The 20,834-nt window shown below is 41.8% G+C and overlaps 1 protein-coding gene and 1 pseudogene across 3 annotated transcripts in view; both read left to right on the top strand.

Annotated features, from left to right (window-relative positions):
• Nucleotides 1-4,091, top strand: part of ZFYVE26 (zinc finger FYVE-type containing 26) — a 63,623-nt gene extending 59,532 nt beyond the window's left edge. For all 3 annotated transcript variants that reach the window (XM_025442509.3, XM_035720236.2, XM_049113289.1), the window contains one exon: nt 2,049-4,091. In XM_025442509.3, coding sequence (XP_025298294.1) covers nt 2,049-2,252 — 204 coding nt within the window. In that variant the 3' untranslated portion in view covers nt 2,253-4,091. The remainder of the gene's footprint in view (nt 1-2,048) is intronic.
• A 7,347-nt stretch (nt 4,092-11,438) lies between these two features.
• LOC112657871 (hsc70-interacting protein-like) lies at nt 11,439-14,746 on the top strand (annotated as a pseudogene).
• The last annotated feature ends 6,088 nt before the right edge of the window (nt 14,747-20,834 follow it).

Raw genomic sequence — 20,834 nt, 5'->3', positions numbered from 1 at the left:
GGGAAGGATACCCTGTACAGGAAGGAAAAAACCGCACCTAGCCCTTGAGCAACAGATACCCATCTGTGTCTCATTCTCCAGAGCAGGCTGCTTCCCTGAGGTCAGTGAGCTCTTCCTATTGAGTAGGAAATCAGTGCTTCTGCAGGGAGTGCCAGCCAGAATAGACATCCTCCCAGCTGCTCCTATTTGGGCCTAGCCATAGGCCAGCAGCGGCATAGGAAAACCAAGCCAGACTGCCCTGGCCACTAGCAGTGGAAAAATTTGGCAGCTCAGTCCCTGGTGAAGAAAACTGTCAGGCACATGGCTTCTTACACAACCACAGAGCTGCTCCCCATGGTAGTATTGCTGATCCCCAGACTAAATTTGCCTGGCCTTCTTCATTCAAGGAATTAGGGAGAACATGTTCTGAACATTTCTTCGTTTATGCATGCAGCATCCAGATGACCTCCTATGGAAAGGATGGAATTTTGATATTGTGAATTGTAGAGAATTACTTTCTCAGAATCATAATGAGGATCCAGCAGCCAAGCCAGACACCCCAGTTCCCTGTGTCCCACACTGTGGTCCTTCTCCAAGGCTGCAGGACAAGGCTCAGTGAGCCTCCCCCACTGCAAGACAGAGGCCATGCCATGTCTCTCAGAAAAACATGCATTAAAATCTCGACAGTTGTTCTTTTTCAGGTCTTTTTCTCTCAGCAGCTGTTTTCATGCACTACTTAAGTGATCTCAGGCCACAAGGTCTTGCCAAAAATCAGCCTTACTCAGTTCCTATTACAGACTTTGTGACAAAATGCTCTCTCCTCTAGGCAGGAATTTTGGCTGCCAACTTGTGATATTATGTTTAACGCACATGCATGTTAAGTAGAGCTGAAGGCCTGGGTGAGAGGAAGTGTCCTGGGGCAGCAGGTAGATATCCAGACAGCAGGACTTGATGACTTAGTAAGCTTAGAGAATATCCAACATCTTCTAGCTTTAGCAGATTATCTGTAGTTGAGCTTAGGATAGAAAAACTCCAAGGACCAAGACAAAAAAAAAGATCAAAGATTGAAACATAAAGAGAGAAGAGTTCCTTCTAAACCACCAGAAGGGACTGTCACAGCAGAAAGGCAGTTGTTGGTGGAAACTCTGAGGCAGCTCATGAGGGCCTTGCTGTTAACTGGCCTAGAACACTGGCAAACCAGGGATGTGCTGGTGAGATCAGGGCTAGGGAAGGCATGGGTTCTAGTCTCCACTAAGCCAGGGGTTAGTGAGATGGAGGGCCTCCGGAGTGGGAAAGAGACACCCCTCAAACCCAAAACTGAGACACCTCTGATCCAAACAGCACAAGTCAAGTCAGCGTGGGATTAGCTTAAATTGGATCTTTTCTAATTGTGTGTATGCATGTCCATCCCTGAATTTCCAGTTACAAGATTAAATACAGCAAGGTAAAACAGAAAAATAGTGAAGGAACAGGAATCTGTGTGCCCATTGTAAGAGAGAGATAGAGATATGATGATTCATCCATTCATTCAGTCACTTAATGCATATTTATTGAATACCTAACACATACTAGGCCATGCGCTAGGTGTACCACAAGTACAAGAAGTAGAAAAAGCAGACAGTATCCCTGTCCTCATGGAGCTTAAAATCTAGTCAAGGGAAGAGACATCAATCAAATAACCACCCAGACAACTACAAAATCTTAAACTCATGACTCTTCAACTCTTAAACTCAGGAACAATGTTGACTCTGAAGCTAGGCAGAAGCTGGGGAGCCCAGGATAGTAAAGAGGAAGCCCTCAGAAGGAATAGACAGAGGCTAGACTGCCCACCTGCCTGCTTTCTTTTTGAAATTCTTAGATTATCTGTAATAATTATAAAATAACACAGTGTAATGGCTTAATGTCCAGAATATTTCAGTTGCTACAATGTAATGAAAGACAAGAACCCAATCATTAATTTGGTAAATGAGAACTGATCTTTCATCTGGTGAACGTGACACAGCTCTGTGTTTGTTGCTTCATCACCCGTGATGATTTCTTTTTGGCTATCTCTTATACCCAATTGCCAGGTTCAGGCCTACCTGACGTGTTGCAAGCTTCGTTCTGCCTACCTGATTGCCGTGAAGCAAGAGCACTCACGGGCCACGGTCCTGGTTCAGCAGGTGCAGCAGGCTGCCAAGAGCAGCGGGGATGCCGTAGTGCAAGACATCTGTGCCCAGTGGCTTCTAACAAGCCACACCCGAGGTACCCACGGCTCAGGCTCCAGGAAGTGACTGGGCAGTGGGGCCTGAATACTGTGGAGAGACAGAGATGACCTCTACCTCTTTCCTCCTGTGCACTGGGACTTCCTTGGCTCTGCCCCCAGTCAGAAAGAGCTGGATTGGACCCTACTTGCCATCTTGGGCAAAGATAGGACCTTTCACGCCACGCAAGTGCCATGTTTCTGTAAAATTGTGGAATCTGTGTTTGTCTGGAGATGGCCAGTTCTTTCTACCTCAGAGTGAGTGTGTGTGTGTGCACACTCCTGTGCACTCATGTTTACGTCTAAGCATTTCTGAACAAGCAAAACTCTTCCCCACCAAAAAGAGACACTTTACTTTAGACTTCTGCCCGTCTGAAAACCTTCCCTGCGTTTTGGTTCTTAACCCGGGTCATCCTGTTTATACACAGTTCCTTCTGTGTGGAGATGCTCAGTAGTTCCTCATAACTAGAAAAGTTTCACAGAGAATTCTAGAGCAGTACCAAAAGGATTGCCTCTTTTTTCTTCCTTCCCCTCCCAAAATTCAGAGATGGCCTTGGGGCAAGTGCTACCCATGGAGTAAAAGTTATCCACGTATGTCCTGTCACAAGCACAAGGTGTTACCAGGAGTCTTTGGAAGGTAGCCTGAATAGAAGGATCCTCAGGTGCTGGCATCTGAAAGCTGTGGATGCAAACAGTGAGGGGCCAGAGCCCCCCCCTGACCAGCAGGCGGGGCACCATTACATCCATCCATCAGGGAGAGGAAGATGAACCTCTCCAAACAAGAATGCAGGGAGGTTGCTGACAAGCACAGAGCTGGCTTCTGTGGATATCCCTGCCACAAAGAAAGAATGTGGCTCCCTGTTTGAGAGTGGGGAGAAAACCGGTAGCCAAGATCCTAGGACTAAAATAGCCAGACTGCCTATTTGAGTGACAGTCCTATGTGTGCCCCTTTTAAATGGTTAGGAAACCACTTCTCTCCTGCTTCTTCACAGTCTCAGCAGGACCACAAGATGAAGATGAAGTGGCCCAGGATCATTGAGGCAGTACACGTATTTGTCTTCACAGAAGGAGTCAACAGTTGGGCCTGTGGATAAGAATCAGGAAAAAAAAAAAAGAAGAAGAAGAAGAAGGAGACGATGAATAGGTCCCTCCCAGTTGATAGAAAACCAGGCAAAAATTGGGCACTGGCTTGTGTTCCCACACCAGATATGATTTTAAAAAGGTCTGTCATACTCAGTGACTTGGATTTGCAAATGAGGGCCCTAAGGAAAGCTCTGCAGCTCTGAGCCTCCCACCAGCTGAAGCTCAGTCTCTTGACCTCACATTTGTTGCGGAGACAAAGAGGAACTGGAAGCCAAAGTTTGGTGCTTAGACCCTATGGATTTCTTTCTGAATGAGGTTTTTTGATAGTAAAAAAACAACTAGTAGGGGCATCTGTCAGATTCAGAGCTTTGGTCCTGTAGAGAGAAGAAAGACTGCAAAGGAATTTTCAGATCTCTCCTGGGGGGAAGTTTAGCAAGTGAAGTGGTTTTCCTTCTCTGGGTCATAGAATCATCTGTCTTCCAGGCATGTCATTCCCTGGCATCTGCTTGTCCTTCTGAGTCTGCCTGCCCTCTTTGCACTGAACATAAGCACTTTATATGAATGGGTTGCAGATCTTGCAGCTCTTTAATTTGGGATGTTACGACCAGATTTTTCTTTTCTTCTAACCAGTTGAACTGTAAAATAGGTAACCATTGACTAGGCTGACATAAGATGAGGCTAAAGGCCTTTGAGCATCACACCGTGGTCTCCAGGAAAAAAAAAAATATAAGTACATGTTGAAGGGTTTACTACAAGCAAGCCACAATAAAGTGTCTGTCCTACCAGGTTTTTGGCTGCATGACTTTTTTGTGATATCTTGTTCTTACCCTTCTCTTCCTTTTTGCCTTGTCTTCTGTTTGAAGAGAAACCATGGTTGGGGGAGCTCAGATGGCCTTCAATTCTTGAACTTTCTTGAAAGATTCCCATCATAACTAATAACAACTCTTTGGTTAGGATTTATTTCAAGTTTCTTATGTGTTCAAAACTATTAGTGTACTCTCTATCACCAGAAAACTTTTTTGCTTCATTGGGTTTGTAGGTAGAAGTAGATTATACACTCATCAAGTATAGAAAGTAAGTGAAAAGTCCTCCCTTCCCTGTCCCCTCAACCCAGTGCCCTCTCAGAGGCCACCAATGCTACCAATTTCTAGTGTTTAGTTCCAGAGCTATTTTATTGCATAAGCCAAAAGCAGTAATTAAAATATTCCATGGTGAAAGATATGCCATAATTTTTAGCCAGTCTCTTAGATATTTTACGTCATTGCTATCTTTCACCACCACAAGTTATGCTGCAGTGAATTGTCTAGAATGCTCCTGGGTCAAAGGGTATGTGCATTTGACAAATATTGCCAGTTGCTTTCCTAAGAGATCATAACAATTAACTCTTCCACTAGCAGTGTAGGACAGAGCCTGCTTTCCCATACCCTTGCCATCAAACTTTGTAGCTCTTTACCAATCTGATAAATGAAAAATAGTAGTCTGAACACTTTTTTTAAGCTGCTCATCATTTTAAAAATTCCATTTGTCTTTTTAATATCAACCAAATTGTAAATCTTCAAAACCAAGTATAGGATCTTTGGGGAAAGTAGAATTCAAACTTAGCTTAAATTGTTTTCTTGTCACTCTCTTAGAGCATGTATTTGCAGTATAATATTTGAGCCATGGACTGTAGCATTGCTGCCATTATCTCCTTTCCCCAGAAATATGACCTCCTCTAATTTCTTGTTCAAAAAAAAAAAAATAAAAAAGTCCAGAAACAAACACAAAATTATTGATGAAAGTAGATTTGTAAATCCTGGTATGAACATGACACAAAGATGTGTCACAACACAGATAATTAGAAAACCCAATCTAACACTAGGATAGGGGACTGTAGACTATGTTTAGAAACCTGAGACACTCCAAAGTTACCAGATATCTTTGGCTGAAGCTTAAAGTAGGTCAGATGCTCCTAGACCCTCTTTATACCAAAGCAACCAAATATCAGTAGTTCCTTTTCCTTAACCCACAGGTTATGGCCTTTTCTTGGTCATCATCCTCTTCCACAGTAAGAGTGTTGACTGGCCTATCCATAAAACTTCCAGTTCCTCTACAACAAATTCATTCCACATCTTGGTTATTGAATGGCTTTCCTCAGCGGAGTGCTTTCTGCTCCCTGTTTCTTTGTGTTATTTCTGCTTGGAACCCTTCCTTCACAACCTCTCGGTCTCTACCCCACCCTTCAGTCTACCATTGTCAAAACCCTTTCTTCAGGCTCATTTTAAGTCCCATTTCCTCTACAAATTATTTGCTTATCTGGCTATACTTCCTCTTCATCCCCCCTAAAAGACAAAATTCTTTAAGATTCTATCCATTCTCTCTTGACACTTCACTGTCCCATACAAATCCCATAATTTCAGCATTCATCTTGGTTTGCTGAGTTCTAAACCAAAGTTTTCCCCTCTTAATTCCTGTCCACATCAAACCTGCCTTTTGATTGTTTCCTGGAAGTCACCCACATGACTACCTGTACCATGACTAACCACATGGCTAATATTATAAAAATATTAGCAAGTCCAAAATGGAACACATCTTATTCCACCCACAAACCTGATCTTCCTCCTTCAGTGATTTGTATTACTGTTACACATGCTGCCTGAATTAGAAACCTCAGGGTTTGTCTGTATTGCCCCTCATTCAAACACTCAGATACCTACCATGCATCAAGCATATATCCAGTTAGGAGCCAAATGCTGTTATCATCCTACCTTTCCAGTTAGAAGAACCTAAATTTAATGAAAACAGGAATTTAAAGATAGAAATTTGGCTCCTGCTATCTTTTTTTGAAGTAAATTACTAAAATGGTATGTCACCTGCATGAGATAGCACCTACAAAGAAACGCTGTTGTTATTTTAGAGCTGGAAGTGACCATAGAATACATTGAATGGGGATCCCTGGGTGGCGCAGCGGTTTGGCTCCTGCCTTTGGCCCAGGGCACGATCCTGGAGACCCAGGATCAAATCCCACATCGGGCTCCTGGTGCATGGAGCCTGCTTCTCCCTCAGCCTCTCTCTCTCTCTCTCTCTCTCTCTATCATAAATAAATAAAAAATAAATTAAAAAAAAGAATACATTGAATGCATCTCTTATTTTTTCATTCAATTATTTGTTCAGCAAATACAGTTATATAGTGAGCTGCATGCTAGAGATACAAAGATAATCAACGTAGACAAAATTTGTGTGCTCCTGGCACTTAGAGAGTCCTCACAGATGTCCAGTCACTTGCTTCAGTCACATGTAAAATATTACATGAGCAGAAGTCCACAGTGTAAATGAGAGCTCACAGGAGGAGCACTGGATACAGACTTGAGGAAGATCAATGAAAATTTCCCCAGCAGATGTAACACCCAAAACACAAATAGAAGGGGGGGGGGGGGGAGAGGTTCCTGGCAGAATGAACAGCTTATCTGGGATCCAGAGACAACAGAGCATCTAAATTAAAAGAAATCAAAGAAACCGGTCAGGGTGCTATGACAAGGTCATGTGAGGTCTTGTAAGCTTGTTAAGGAGTTTGGGATTTAATCCATTGGACAATAGAAAGACACTAGAATGTTTTAAGCAAGAGAGTAACATGACGTGACTTAAATTTTAAGATCATTTGGCTGCAGAATGGAGTATACAAGTCAGGGCAAAGAGTAGAATCAGATGCTAGAAAATGTGGGCAGTATCGATGCATCCTATAGCCCTTAGAATAAAGTCCAAATTCTTAACAAGGCTCACAAAGAACTGCCTTATCAAATCTGTACCTACTTCTCATGTCTCACCTCCCACCTCCACCCCCTTCTTTCAGTTCCCAGATGTGGCATATTCTTTGCTCCCTCTGAGCCTGTTGCCTGGACCACTTCACTTCACCTGGCAGCTCATCCTTCAAGTCTTGCTTAAACATATGCCACTTGGTTCAGGAAGTCTTCTCTGACCTCTTCCCTTTACACCAGATTAGGACAGACACTTCTGCCATGTGCCCTTATAGTGAGAGGACAGGTACAAGAACTCTCTTGCCAACTTCATGCTTGCAATAATCCTAAAACATAGTTATCAGTGTCGTTGTTTAATAAGTGATTGATTTGGGACACCTGGGTGGTTAAGCACCTGCCTTCGCCCAGGGTGTGATCCTGGAGTCCCTGATTGAGTCCCACACCAGACTCCCTGCATGGAGCGTGCTTCTCTCTCTCTGCCTCTGTCTCTCATGAATGAATAAGTAAAATCTTTTAAAAAATAAAATAAAATAAATAATCTGATGTCGACCTGAGGAAATCTATGATCTAAGGAGCAGGCAGAGGAAAAAAGAACTTGGCAGGAGGTCCTAGAAGGAGGAATTGAACCAGGAGAATAGAGGTCATAGAAGCCAAGGAAATAAGTTGACTTCTAGTTTCCACATGGCTCTTGTTACTCTTGAAAACCACCCCCAAAGGGCAGCCTGGGTGGCTCAGCGGTTTAGCGCCGCCTTCAGCCCAGGGTGTGATCCTGGAGTCCCCGGGATCGAGTCCCATGTTGGGCTCCCTGCATGGAGCCTGCTTCTCCCTCTGCCTGTGTCTCTGCCATTCTCTCTCTCTCTCTCTCCCCCTCTCTGTCTCTCATGAATAAATAAACAGAAACTCTATCTTTGATGAAACTAGGAGACAACTGTTAAGAGAAATTAACAATATAAAGATTTAGAAATGGATGGAGTGACCCCTCTTCTGTTGTAGAAAGTAGAAAGGAAGAAAATATGAGTGGGATACAATTGAGTTTGCTGATTTGGTAGCAGAAGGAGGGAGTTTATGGCTGATGACTTTCATGTTGTCTATGAAGTCAGAGGAGAAGTCACCTGTTAACAGCTCAAGGTTGCTGGTGGGTTGAGTGACTTGAGAAGATGGAGAAGACATGAACTACGTGTTATAAGCCAAGAGGCAGTATACTGTGAAGCTTTTGAACTTATTTAGGCCTCTCTGAGTAAAGGAGTCCCTGAGAGCTGTATTTTTGGATGGGAGGCAGAGGGACAGTTTGCTGTTAGCATTTTTATGCAAATGTTACTGGTAAATTGTCTAAAAAGATCTCAGAAGCCCTTAAATACCCATGGCTCCAATTACCCATGTGGTTTTTTTTTTTCCTCTTTTTTTTTTCTCATTCTAAAGCAACGTGCACTTTTGTACCTAATTTTGTACCTATAATTTTATATTCCTTTTTTTTTTTTTTTAAGAAGAGAGACCATGCGTGTGCACATGATGAGGGGGCGGGCAGTCAGAGGGAGCAGGAGAGAGAGAACCTTAAGCAGGCTCCATGCCCAGCACAGAGCCAGATGCAGGGTTTGATCTCACAACTCTGAGATCATGACCTGAGCCAAAATCAAGAGTCAGATGCTTAACCAACTGAGCCACCCAGGTGCCCCTGTATTCTCTTCTTAAAGGTGGTCCCACAAATTGCCTAAACTTCCCTGGACCCCTCCTTGACTGTGGGGAAATAAGTGATCAGGCACCACTGAAGCCAGCTGACATTGATGACCAGTGGTTGGTAGTGGCTCCAGACTGGCAGGTTGAGTGATTCTCTTTCTTTCTTTCTTTCTTTCTTTCTTTCTTTCTTTCTTTCTTTCTTTCTTTCTTTCTTTCTTTCTTCTTTCTTTTTTTTTTTTTTTAGATTTTATTTATTTATTCATGAGAGACTTAGAGAAAGAGAGAGAGAGAGAGGCAGAGACATAGGCAGAGGGAGAAACAGGCTCATTGAAGGGAGCCCAATGTGGGACTTGATCCCACAAATCTGGGATCACGCCCTGAGCCAGAGGCAGACACTCAATCACTGAGCCACCCAGGCGTCCTTTCTCCAGTATCATATAGAAATCAGAGATTTGGATTCTTCGAGGTTTGGCTTTTGCTAGACAGGTGTGATAATAGGACAAGGGAATTGGAAAGGGGAACTGGAGGAAAAGGAAGTTGTGGTTAGAGTAGGAGTTGGAAGATGACATATCTGAGGAGTAGCAAGTTCATGGGATGACAGGGTGTCCAGGTGTGGCCCTTGTCATGGGAATGGGAGACCAAAGAGGAGTGGAGGAGAAGATCAGTGCTGAGGAGATCAAGGAACTGAGTCTGAGTGGACATACAGCACACTTTCAAACAATAGTGCTTTGGGCAACCCATATGTATGCATGGTTATCACCTTCCTCTAGTACCATGATGGTATTTGAGTTAGGATATATACTGTCTAATCATTCTCTATCAGATAATTTATGAAGCAGAATTCTCATATGTTCAGGAAACATTCGATCTTTCTTTCATGCCAGATTGACATTACACCTCTGTGGTAGACATGAGCCCTGGCATATAAAATGGACCTCTTTTCTGGGAATTCCTAGAGCTGGGCCATCAGTGCCCAAGTCAGAACTCTGTGAACAGTAATGCCCTTAGGCCCAGGCAGGAAGGGCTCCTTTCCTCAGTCATACACATTAAAAAACCCTACATTTTAAAAAACAAAAATGCACTTGGATATAGTAAATTAATTTAAGAAGTGTGAACATCTGTTATTTGGGGGGCAGCCCAGGTGGTTCAGCGGTTTAGTGCCACCTTCAGCCCAGGGCGTGGCCCTGGAGACCTGGGATCAAGTCCCACATCAGGCTCCCTGCATAGAGCCTGCTTCTCCCTCTGCCTGTGTCTCTGCCTCTCTCTCTCTCTCTCTCTCTCTCATGAATAAATAAATAAAATCTTTTTAAAAAAATCTATTATTTGGGCTGTGGTGCTCAGTTTTGACATAATATAACCTGATACCCTAAACATCTGCTCTCATGCCTAATAACACTGTTAAAGCCCCCAGGAAAACAAGACCTGACTGCATCCAAATGCTTTGAAGGTGTTGTAGAGTGTGCTGCTGCTCCTGAGTGCAGGGAGGATTTAACAGAGGAAATGATTGAGAGGATAAAAGGCCATTTAGGCAATGTCTTTCTCAGCATGAGGATCACAGACACTTGCATTAGTATGGGGGCATCATTTTCACTACTGCTGAGTGACTTTTTTTTGTCTCTCTTCTTTTTCCAAGGTGTGTATGTTTGCAACACTTGTATCTGGAGGTTAAAAATAAACAATTGATTTTACCTTTAAATTGATAGACATGTAGGTGTAGAGGAAACATGAATGAAATATAATATCCATTGTTTACACTGGCAACTAAACAGACATTGAATATTAGAATCATGAATAGTTTTATTTTTATAAAACTTCCTAGAATTAAATTGTCAAAAGCTAAAAAATTTAGCTTTATCTAAATAATTATCTAAAATGTTGATATTCATAGCTATACTGCATTTTGCCTTTAAATTTGGATAAATGATTATTCTTGAAGAAAAATAACAAAGATATTTAAAGTAATTTTTATTTTTGCATTTCTGTAATTTACATTTTTATGAAAATATATTTAAATTGCATTTATTTTATACAATTACGCATTGTATTTTTTTTAATTCTTTAGGTAACTACTGCCACTAAAACACAAGATATTGAAGTTTTTTTGTTGTGGTGGGTTTTTTGTTTTTTAATGAGAGACAGACAGAGAGAGGCAGAGACATAGGCAGAGGGAGAAGTAGGCTTCCTGCGGGAAACGTGATGTGGGACTCAATCCCAAGACCCTGGGATCACACACACTGAGCCAAAGGCAGATGTTCAACCACTGAGCCACCCAAGTGCCCCTAAAACACAAGATATTGGATGATTATAACAATATAATTAATGATTTCATTGAGATGGAAGCCATATGGAGCAGAGCCCTTCCACTTTTGCCCCATAGGACTGTAAAATGAGCAAACATAAGTTTTATTGTATTAAGCCAGTAAAATTTAGCATTGTTTATTACAGCAGTTAAACTACTCCTCCTACCAGAACAAGTTGTACCTCATGTTCTATGGTCTTCTCAGCTGATTATTTTGGCTGAGATATCACATATCCATGTGTAGAAAAAATAGATTATACACACAGATTAAATTTTAGATATACACCTATGAAAGTATAATAGCCAAGACTATTAAGACTCTGTACAAGAATGTTAGATTAGTTATCCCACTGGAGGCTGGAATTATTGGAAGATGACATATTTAGAGTAGAGAAAAATACAATGAAAGCAGAGTCAAAATGTACAGATGAGGAAATTGGAGGTGGTGAAAGTAGATCAGGAAGACATCTGCCTTAGATCAGGAGTAATGGTGGGGGAATGTACAAAAAAAAAAAAAAAATGGTAGATGGGTTTCCTGAGTGGCTCAGTTGGTTAAGCATCCGACTCTTGGTTTTGACTCAGGTCATGGTCTCAGGGTCCTGAGATTGAGCCCCCAGTCAGGCTCTGCACTGAGCATGGAGCCTGCTTGAGATCTCACTCTCTCCCTCTTCACTTCCCTCCACACAATTAAATAAATAAATAAATAAATAAATAAATAAATAAATAAATAAGATTTTCAAGTGGTGAAACAGCAGTTTCATATGGCTCAATATAATACTATTGTATTAGGACATAGATTTCAACAATAAAGACCATTTATTATGTCATTTAACAATAAGTCTCAAAGGAACACAGCTCCAGTCTTGGTTAATTCAGTGACTCACTAATTTATCATCAGCACCCTAGGTCTTTTCCATCTTTCCCTCTACCATCCTCAGCATATGAGCTCAGTCTTTTAGCCACTCAGCTCCACTTGTGACTCAAGATAATTGTGGTAGGCTCTGCCTCATGGCAACTGCCCCCTTCCACATGGACACACTGAGCTAGTACCCACGCCTGGAATCAGGCTACAAACTCCCCCACACCTACCACCTGCCACTGCCTCTGGACAGGGGACTGCCCCCCCCAAAAGTGAGCGAGCTTCAGGCGTTTGTGAAAATGTGTAAGCAAGATCTGAGCATTCTGCACCCCAAGGAAACATGCTTCCTGTGGGAGTGGGTGGAGAGCATGGGGTGAGAGGATACCACCTGCTACTCATAAAACTAAATCAGAAGACAGTATCAAGGAAGAAAAAACAGATAGTAAGAAGGCAGAGAAAACATAAAGACAGACGAACCATCAAATGAGGAAAGTGATCTAGATATTGACAATGAAGGTGTGACTGAACCAGATACTGTTGCCCCTCAAGAAATGGGAGATGAGAATGTACTATAACTGAGGAAATGGTGGATCAGGGAAATGATAAAAAAAAAAGTGGCTGTCACTGATGTCCTAAATGATGGTGAACTACAGAAGGCCATTAACTGGTTCACAGATGCCACCAAACTGAATCCTTGTTTGGCCATTCTATATGCCAAGAGAGCCAGCGTCTTCATCAAATTACAGAAGCCAAATGCTGCCATTTGAGACTATGACAGACCTATTGAAATGAATCCTGATTCAGCTTAGTCTTACAAGTGGCGAGGGAAAGCACACAGACTACTGGTCTTTGGGAAGAAGCAGCACACGATCTTGCCCTTGCTTGAAAACTGGATTATGATGAAGATGCTAGTGCAATGCTGAAAGAAGTTCCAACTGAGGGCCCAGAAAATTGCTGACCATTGGAGAAAGTATGAGCGAAAACGTGAAGAGTGAGAGATCAAAGAAAGAATAGAAAGTTAAGAAGGCCCGGGAAGAACATGAGAGAGCCCAGAGAGAGGAAGAAGCCAGACAACAATCAGGAGCTCAGTATGGCTCTTTCCCAGGTAGCTTTCCTGGGGGAATGCCTAGGAATTTTCCTGGAAGAATGCCTGAAATGGCAGGAATGCTTGGTCTCAATGAAATTCTTAGTGACCCAAAGGTTGTTGCAGCCATGCAGGATCCAGAAGTTACAGTAGCCTTCCAGGATGCAGCCCAGAACCTAGCAAATATGTCAAAATATCAGAGCAACCCAAAGGTTATGAATCTCATCAGTAAATTGTGAGCCAAATTTGGAGGTCAAGCATAATGCCCTTCTGACAAATTAAGCCCTTGCTGAAGGGGAAAAAAAAAGGTAATTGTGGTATATTCAAATGTCATATTCAACCATGACAACATCTAACAGAAGAAGACAAAAAAATTCCTGTGCCCCACTTTTGGTCAACATGGAAGCCTCTCCCAGAAGTTGCTAATAAGTCTCCTTCCACATGGACTTGGGCCACAGGCCATGCATGATTGAGACACAAGCATTTTTCGTAACAAATCACTTGTGAGGAAAGTGTAATTACCTTGGCCCAGCAGTTCACAGCCCTACCTGCACATCAGAATAACCTAAGACTTTCAGAATCCTTTGCCCAAGAATACAAGTAAATATGAATCTATAAGGTAAGACCTAGGTATTGGTATTTTATGTTTTAAAGTACACCTAAGTTTGAGAATACTGCAATAAGTTAATCAGTCACAGACAGTGACATTGGCAGCCCACAGTGTCTACTGAAAATATTCATTTTTATTTGTTGAAGTATAGTTGACATACAATATTATATTAGTTTCAAGTGTGCAACATAGTGCAATATTTATATACATTAAAAAGTGGTCGCCATAGGGGTGCCTCAGTAGTTTATCTGGTTAAGTGTCTGACACTTAATCTCAGGGTCATAAGATCAGCCCCATGTTGAGCTCCACACTCAGTATAGAGTCTACTTAAGAAAAAAAAAAGAATTTGAAATGGTCACCATAATAAGCACAGCTACCATCTATCACCATACAAAGTGTTTACATGTTATTGACTATACTCTCTATGCTGTACATTAAATCCCCATTACTTATTTATTTTATAACTGGAGGTTTATACCTTTTTATCTCCTTAACGTATTTCACCCATCTTCCCCCACCTCCCCTCTGGTAACTACTAAATAGTTCTCTGAATCTGGGTCTGTCTCTGTTTTGTTTTGTTTGTTCATTTGTTTTGTTTTTAGGTTCCACATATAAGTATTTATCTGACTTATTTTGCTTAACATAATACCCTCTAGGTCCATCCATGTTGTCACAAATGGCAATATTTCATTCTTTTTATGGCTGAGTAAAATTTAATTGTGTGTGCATATATGTATATATATATATATATACACATATATACACCTGTGTATATACATATATGTGTGTGTGTGTGTGTGTGTGTGTGTGTGTGTGTGTGTGTGAATTTTGGCATGATTGTTTTTGACCTGGGGAACTCTCTCGTTGCAACATCCAGTTTGCATATACACATATATATGTGTGTGCATATACACACACACATATGTATATTCACATATACATACACTATATATATCTCACATCTTCTCTGTTCATCTAACAATGGACTCGGGTTGCTTCCGTATCTTGGCTATTGTAAATAATGCTGCAATGAACATAGGAGTTCATATATCTTTCAGATGAGTGATTTTGTTTTCTTCAGGTAAATACTCAAGCAGAATTGCTAGATCATATAACATTTTGTTTTTTGGTGGGGGTGTAGTTCTATTTTAATGTTTTGAGGAACTCCATACTGTTTTTCATAGTGGCTGCACTAATTTCTCTGAATTTTTGAGCAAAATATTCTGTTATTTGGCTTAAGCTTGCTCAAAAAATGTGGAAATTCATCATTTCCAAGAAAAATATGAAAATACTGTATTTTTTTAAAAATGAAATTAAAAAAATATTTTTAAAAAAAGAAATTTATTTCCTATCAATGCTTCCCAGAGGCAGCCTCTTTTATGTGTTCATTATATATGATTTTAGACCTTTCTCTGTGCTTTTACAAACTTTCATATGTACCCACAGAAAATACATGGTATCATGTTATAGGTGTGTAATCTTTAAATATAAATCTTATCATCTTCACGCATTCATCATTCTGCATTCCATCAACTTATCCAGTAATGTGTGTGTGTCTATATATATATATGGTATATACTTTTTAATACAATCACTTTTGGAGTAATTACCCCAAAAGTGAGTATACTACTACTCCATTCCACGATTATATGAAAGATTAGTTTCCTCCAATGGGACATTAAGATTGTTTCCAACTTTTTGCTAGTACAAAAAAAGTCTCCTTCACATATATGCTAATGTTACTGCAGATATTAAGAAACAGAATTGTGGAAATGAAATGACTTCACCATTTCTTCTACTCTTACCAGCAGTATATAAAAATATCTGTTTCCTAGACTTTTACCAACATTTGCTAAGCTCTCATTTTTTGCAATCTGTTGAAAAATGACATTGTGGGGCAGCCCGGGTGGCTCAGTGGTTTGGCGCTGCCTTCAGCCCAGGGCGTAATCCTGGGGACCCGGGATCGAGTCCCACGTCGGGCTCCCTGCATGGAGCCTGCTTCTCCCTCTGCCTGTGTCTCTGCCTCTCTCTCTCTTTCTCTCTCTCATGAATAAATAAATAAAATCTTAAAAAAAAAAAAGAAAAAGAAAAATGGCATTGTGTTGTTTTAATTTAAAGTTACCTGAGGGCAGCCCGGGGGCTCAGCAGTTCTGACCGTGTCTGCCTTTGGCCCAGGGCATGATCCTGGAGACCCAGGATCGAGTCCCATGTCAGGCTCCCTGCATGGAGCCTGCTTCTGCCTCTCTCTCTCTCTCTCTCTCTGTCTCTCTCTCTCTGTGTTTCATGAATTAATAAATAAAATCTTAAAAAAAAAAAAGTTCCTGAGAACTACTAAAATATATTGGTCATTTTTATTTCTCTCTCTGTGAATTTCCTGTTATGTCTTTTTTTAAGTGTGTTTCTTTTACTGTTTTAAGAAACTCCCATACCCAGCTGGGGGCTCAAACTCACCACCAAGAGATCAAGTATCATGTGCTCTATTGACTAAGCCAGCCAGGAGCCACCTCCTCCCACCCTGTTTATATCTTTTTAGTACTCTGTCAGGTATTATGTCTTGTCCTTACTAAGAAGTAAAAGTTCTAGGGCCGCCTGGGTGGTTCAGTCAGTTAAGCATCCAACTCTTGATTTTGGCTCAGGTCATGATGTCAGGGTTGTGAGATGGAGCCTGCTTAAGATTCTCTCTCTCACTCTCCCTCAAAAAAAAAAAAGAAAGAAAGAAAGAAAGAAAAAAGGGGAAGGAAAAGTTCTGTATATAATATGGCTACTACTTCTTCATCTGACATATATCTATCACTACAGCAGATGCTATGGTGTACCAATCAGATTCCCCACTTCAGAAATGAAACACTTCAACGCCAGATGCTGGGAGTGTTAGCAGCTGACAGCTCTCAGCTAAGTCTCTCTCCAGAACTTCCCTCATCAAAAAGAGCCACTTTGTCCAGGTCATGCACCCTCCCTGGCTCCCTGGAAGTAAAGGGGTCCAAATCAGATTTCCCTTTTATTGGGTAAGTAAAACATAACACCCAGACATGTTTGTAAGAGGCCATAAATTATTTTCATCTGCCTGGGATGGCCAGAATTGAGATTGGTTAATTTTGCTAATGTCTTTGCAGATGTTTTTTAAAACATGGGAATGTGGCTACAAGCACTTCTGAGGTACATTTTTTTTTTTTGTGATAGTAAGTTTAACAAAGAATAACTGATCTTAATGGCCAGCTTTTTATTTATATTTTTGAAAGAGAGAGAGAATGCAGGGGAGAGGCAGCAGGAGAAGGAGAGAGATCCTAATCAGGGTCCATGCCCAGCACAAGCCCACCAGGGCTCAATCCCAGGACCCTGAAATCATGACCTGAGCCGAAGGCAGACACTTAACCAACTGAGCCACCCAGGTGCCCCCTGAGGTTCTTTAAATACTAAAAATAGGAAATTCTGCAGTGCCTCTTCAATGGTAGATACTGTGAGGTGTGAAGCTCAACAGTTTTCCACAGTCAAGTTTCTTGCCGCTTACTCTGAAGTGAAGTCCACATCCAGAGAAGAGCAAATATTGTGGAGAGGGGCAGGGTGATGCTTGATGCCTGATCTCTAGTTTTTTTCTGAGCTACATCCCCGCCCTTTCCCACTTTCATATCCAACATTTCCCTGAATTTTTGAGCAAAATATTCTATGTTATTTGGCTTAAGCTTGCTCAAAATGTGTGTCTATCTTGTAACTAACAGAGACCAAATACACATGATGGGTCTTCCAAGGCTTGGAGGCATGGCAACACTGAATACAGAGCCGTGCTGGACAAGGGTAGGGGCCAGACAAGGTCATCTGTGACAGCTGGGCTTCACGGAAGTAATCTGTGCTCTGCAACTATTTGCTTCTTGACTTTTATATGTTTCTTTGGTTTCCCTTTCCTTTAGTTTCTCAGACAAGTTTTATTTTTTATTTTGTAGAATTTTTTTTTTATTTTTTTTTTATTTTGTAGAATTTTTAAAAAGATTTTATTTATTTATTCCAGAGAGAGCACAGGGGGAAGAACAGAGGCAGTGGGACAAGCAGCCACACTGAGCACAGAGCCCAACGCAGGGCTCAATCTCAGAACTCCAAGATCATGACCTGAGCTGAAACCAAGAGTCAGATGCTTAACCAATTGATCCACCCACGTGCTCCCAGACAAGTATTATTTTTAAGAAATTTAGGCCAGTCTCAGTTGAGTCAAAGGGAAAATTTTTCCTCACCTGGGCTGGGCTAGGTAAGGGTGTCCAAGCATAACAGAAGCCAGGAATCATGAAGACAGTGGGCCTGGGGCAGCTTGAGAAACAGCTAGGAGCAGAGAAATCTGGGACAACTGTAATCCTGAGTCCTTCTCATCAGAATCTTGTTCCCTGGATCCTGAGGGACACTCTGCCAGGCGGAAAGCCATCTCCATAACACAAGTAATGGGAAGTAAATGGCCTGTGATCATAGGAGAATCTAATGAGAAGCAGAGGCCAAATGGTAACTGGGTCACCAGATTCCTGATGTTTGTGCTGGGCCGAGGCCTTTCCCTTGCTTGGTTGTTAACCTGGGACAATTCTCTTCTAGAAACATGACAAAGAGGCCATGGCTGGCACTTGTTCCTCAACCAGGCTGAGGAGACTAGACAATGCTTTTGGTTTTGAACAGGAAGTTTTACAGAGGCAAAATGAAACCTAAGCATACAGCGGTTCCACAGGAGTGGTGCTGAGGGAGACTGTCTCATGGAAGTACCTGAAGGCCACAAGAAATGTTAGAGTCTGGATCTGAACAAGGGGAACAACTGTTGTTTTATATTATGAAAATACCAACAACATATAAATCAATACCCACACCTAATTTTTTTTCTCACTTTTAGCATTCTTTGCTGCTCAGCTCTCATATATTTGGTGTCACTACCATTAGGTGCAAATGCATGCAACAATTTAAAATAGGATAGAAAACTCCAGATTTAAAATATATTACCTGGCCAGGGACACCTGAGTGGTTCAGTCAGTTGTGTTGGCTCAGGTCATAATCTGTGGGTCCTGAAATGGAGCCCTGTGTTAAGCTCTGTGCTCAATGGGTGTCTGCTTCTCTTTCGGCCTCTCATCCAACTCATGCTCTCTCGCACGAGCTCTCTCTCTCTCAAAAACATAAATAAAATTTAAAAGGATATATATGTGTGTGTGTGTGTGTGTGTGTATTAATATATATATATTCATTCATTCCCTGGCCAAATAACATATCACAGGCTTCTTTAAGTGAGAGATAGTATAGCATTGTGGTGAGGAGCAACCACTCCCAGCCCTGTGCCACTATGAGCTGGCTGAGCTGTGCCACCTGCCAAGTGTGGCAGGAAATAATATACATTTCAAGTAGTCACTCTTTAGGAAGGAAGAGATCTACAGTATGGAAGTTATGATTAGAGAAGTTGCATTGGAGCAATTTCTATGTTTTCCAGAGACTAGGGTTAGGTGATAATGCAGGGGATGACCCAACCCCCACTCCAAAATTCAAGAGGAAGGATTTCTCCACCAAACACCATGACCTTAAGATTAGCCCTCCAGACACCTGGGTGGCTCAGTGGTTGAGCGGCTGCCTTCTGCTCAGGTCGTGATACTGGAGTCCTGGGATCAAGATCGAGTCCGCATCTAGCTCCGGGGGTGTGGGGGGGTGGGTGGGTAGCCTGCTTCTCTGCCTGTGTCTCTGCCTCTCTCTGTGTCTCTCACGAATAAATAAATAAATTTTTATTTATTTATTTATTTGTTTGTTTGTTTGTATTTATTTATTTATTTATTTGAGACACATATAGAGAGAGAGAGGCAGAGAGAGAAGAAGCAGGCACCATGCAGGGAGTCCAATGCAGCTCGCAACCCCGGGACTCCAGGATCATGCCCTGGGCTAAGGCAGGCACTAAGCTGCAGAGCCACCCAGGTATCCCTAAACAGAAGTCTTTTAAAAAAAAAGCCCTCAGCCCCCAAATTTCCTAAAGCCATTGTATTGAGAAGAGCAAAGTCCTTCCCTCTTGGATGCCAGATTCTCATGCAAATTGCTTTTGTCAATCTCCCCCGCTCATCTGGGTTCCTCCTAGCATTAGATCCTGAGGATCTTACATTCATGCTACCATCTTCCATCTTGGCCCTTGATCTAAGCTCTGCTCCCTTGCTATTCCCATCCCTGTACTCCAAATTGAAGCTAAAAGCCCTTTACCCCCAGCAATTGGCCTCATGGGCTCTGAGTATCTTAGAAAATATACAAAAGAAGTTTTTTATTTATTTTTTATTTTTTTATTTTTATTTTTAGTTTTTTTTTAAGAAGTTTTTTAGATTTCAAATACTTGACACAAATCAAGAATAAGATGACCTTCATTAAGCCAATCATACTAACAAGTAACCTGGCAAACATGAAAAGTTTATAAAATGTAATAGCCCAAAGGATTCTAAGCACACATAATGTAAGGATTCTATATATTTTAAGGAGCAATCTTTTGAATGTTTTAACATTGTGTTCTCTGTGAAAAAGATATTCCATAGAGAGAAGACTCCAATTTAATAAAAAGGACTATAGTTCAATGTGTGACAGGGGAGGAACCCAGTCTCTGGAGCAGGTTTACTCAAGAGCCATACACCCCCAATCCTAATCCCAATGTTCTCTGGATATAGCTGCTGGAGCCAACTCCTTGCAGCCCATACATGGCTTTGTTTCTTCTTCCTATAGCCAGCCCCCTCTGATATGCATAAATATCCCGAGGCCAAGCCCACCCCTCTTGCCTCAATGTGCACTGCTTATTAGCGCCTACACTAAGCACACAGGTGTGAGTCCTCGTTCTCACACCCATGGTCTGTTCTCCTTGCTGGGCAGAGAATAGCTCTGCACGCTTGCCTTACCCCACCCCCACCCCCGCCCCCCGGGGTTTTTTATTTGTGTTTGTTCCTCCAGCCCACAGGACACATCCAGGATCATCAATGCCCCATGTGCTCCTCACCAGCCCTGTCTCTCACCCTGGGATGGTCTTTGCCTGTTTTGTTTTGTTCATCTCCTCTTTCCTTCTCTTTATTCTTCACCAGGCTCTTCACCAAACCCAACAGTCTTCGAGACACAGATTGTAGATCCCACTAGTGAACATAGACTGGTTGCCTCCCCAATCTTATTACCCCCCACCCCCACCCCATGCCCATTCATGTTCCTGGGCTTTTCCTTAAGAGGTGTGTTGCTTCCTCCATTGCGGGAAGCAATAGACCATAGCAATTAAGAGAGCAGATTCTGGAGTGAGACTATCTGGGTCCAT

The sequence above is a fragment of the Canis lupus genome, chromosome 8 (assembly GCF_003254725.2).
Source record: "Canis lupus dingo isolate Sandy chromosome 8, ASM325472v2, whole genome shotgun sequence".
Classification (NCBI taxonomy): Eukaryota; Metazoa; Chordata; class Mammalia; order Carnivora; family Canidae; genus Canis; species Canis lupus.
Note: the sequence above shows the minus strand (reverse complement) of the source record. Positions and strands in the feature narration are given on the sequence as shown.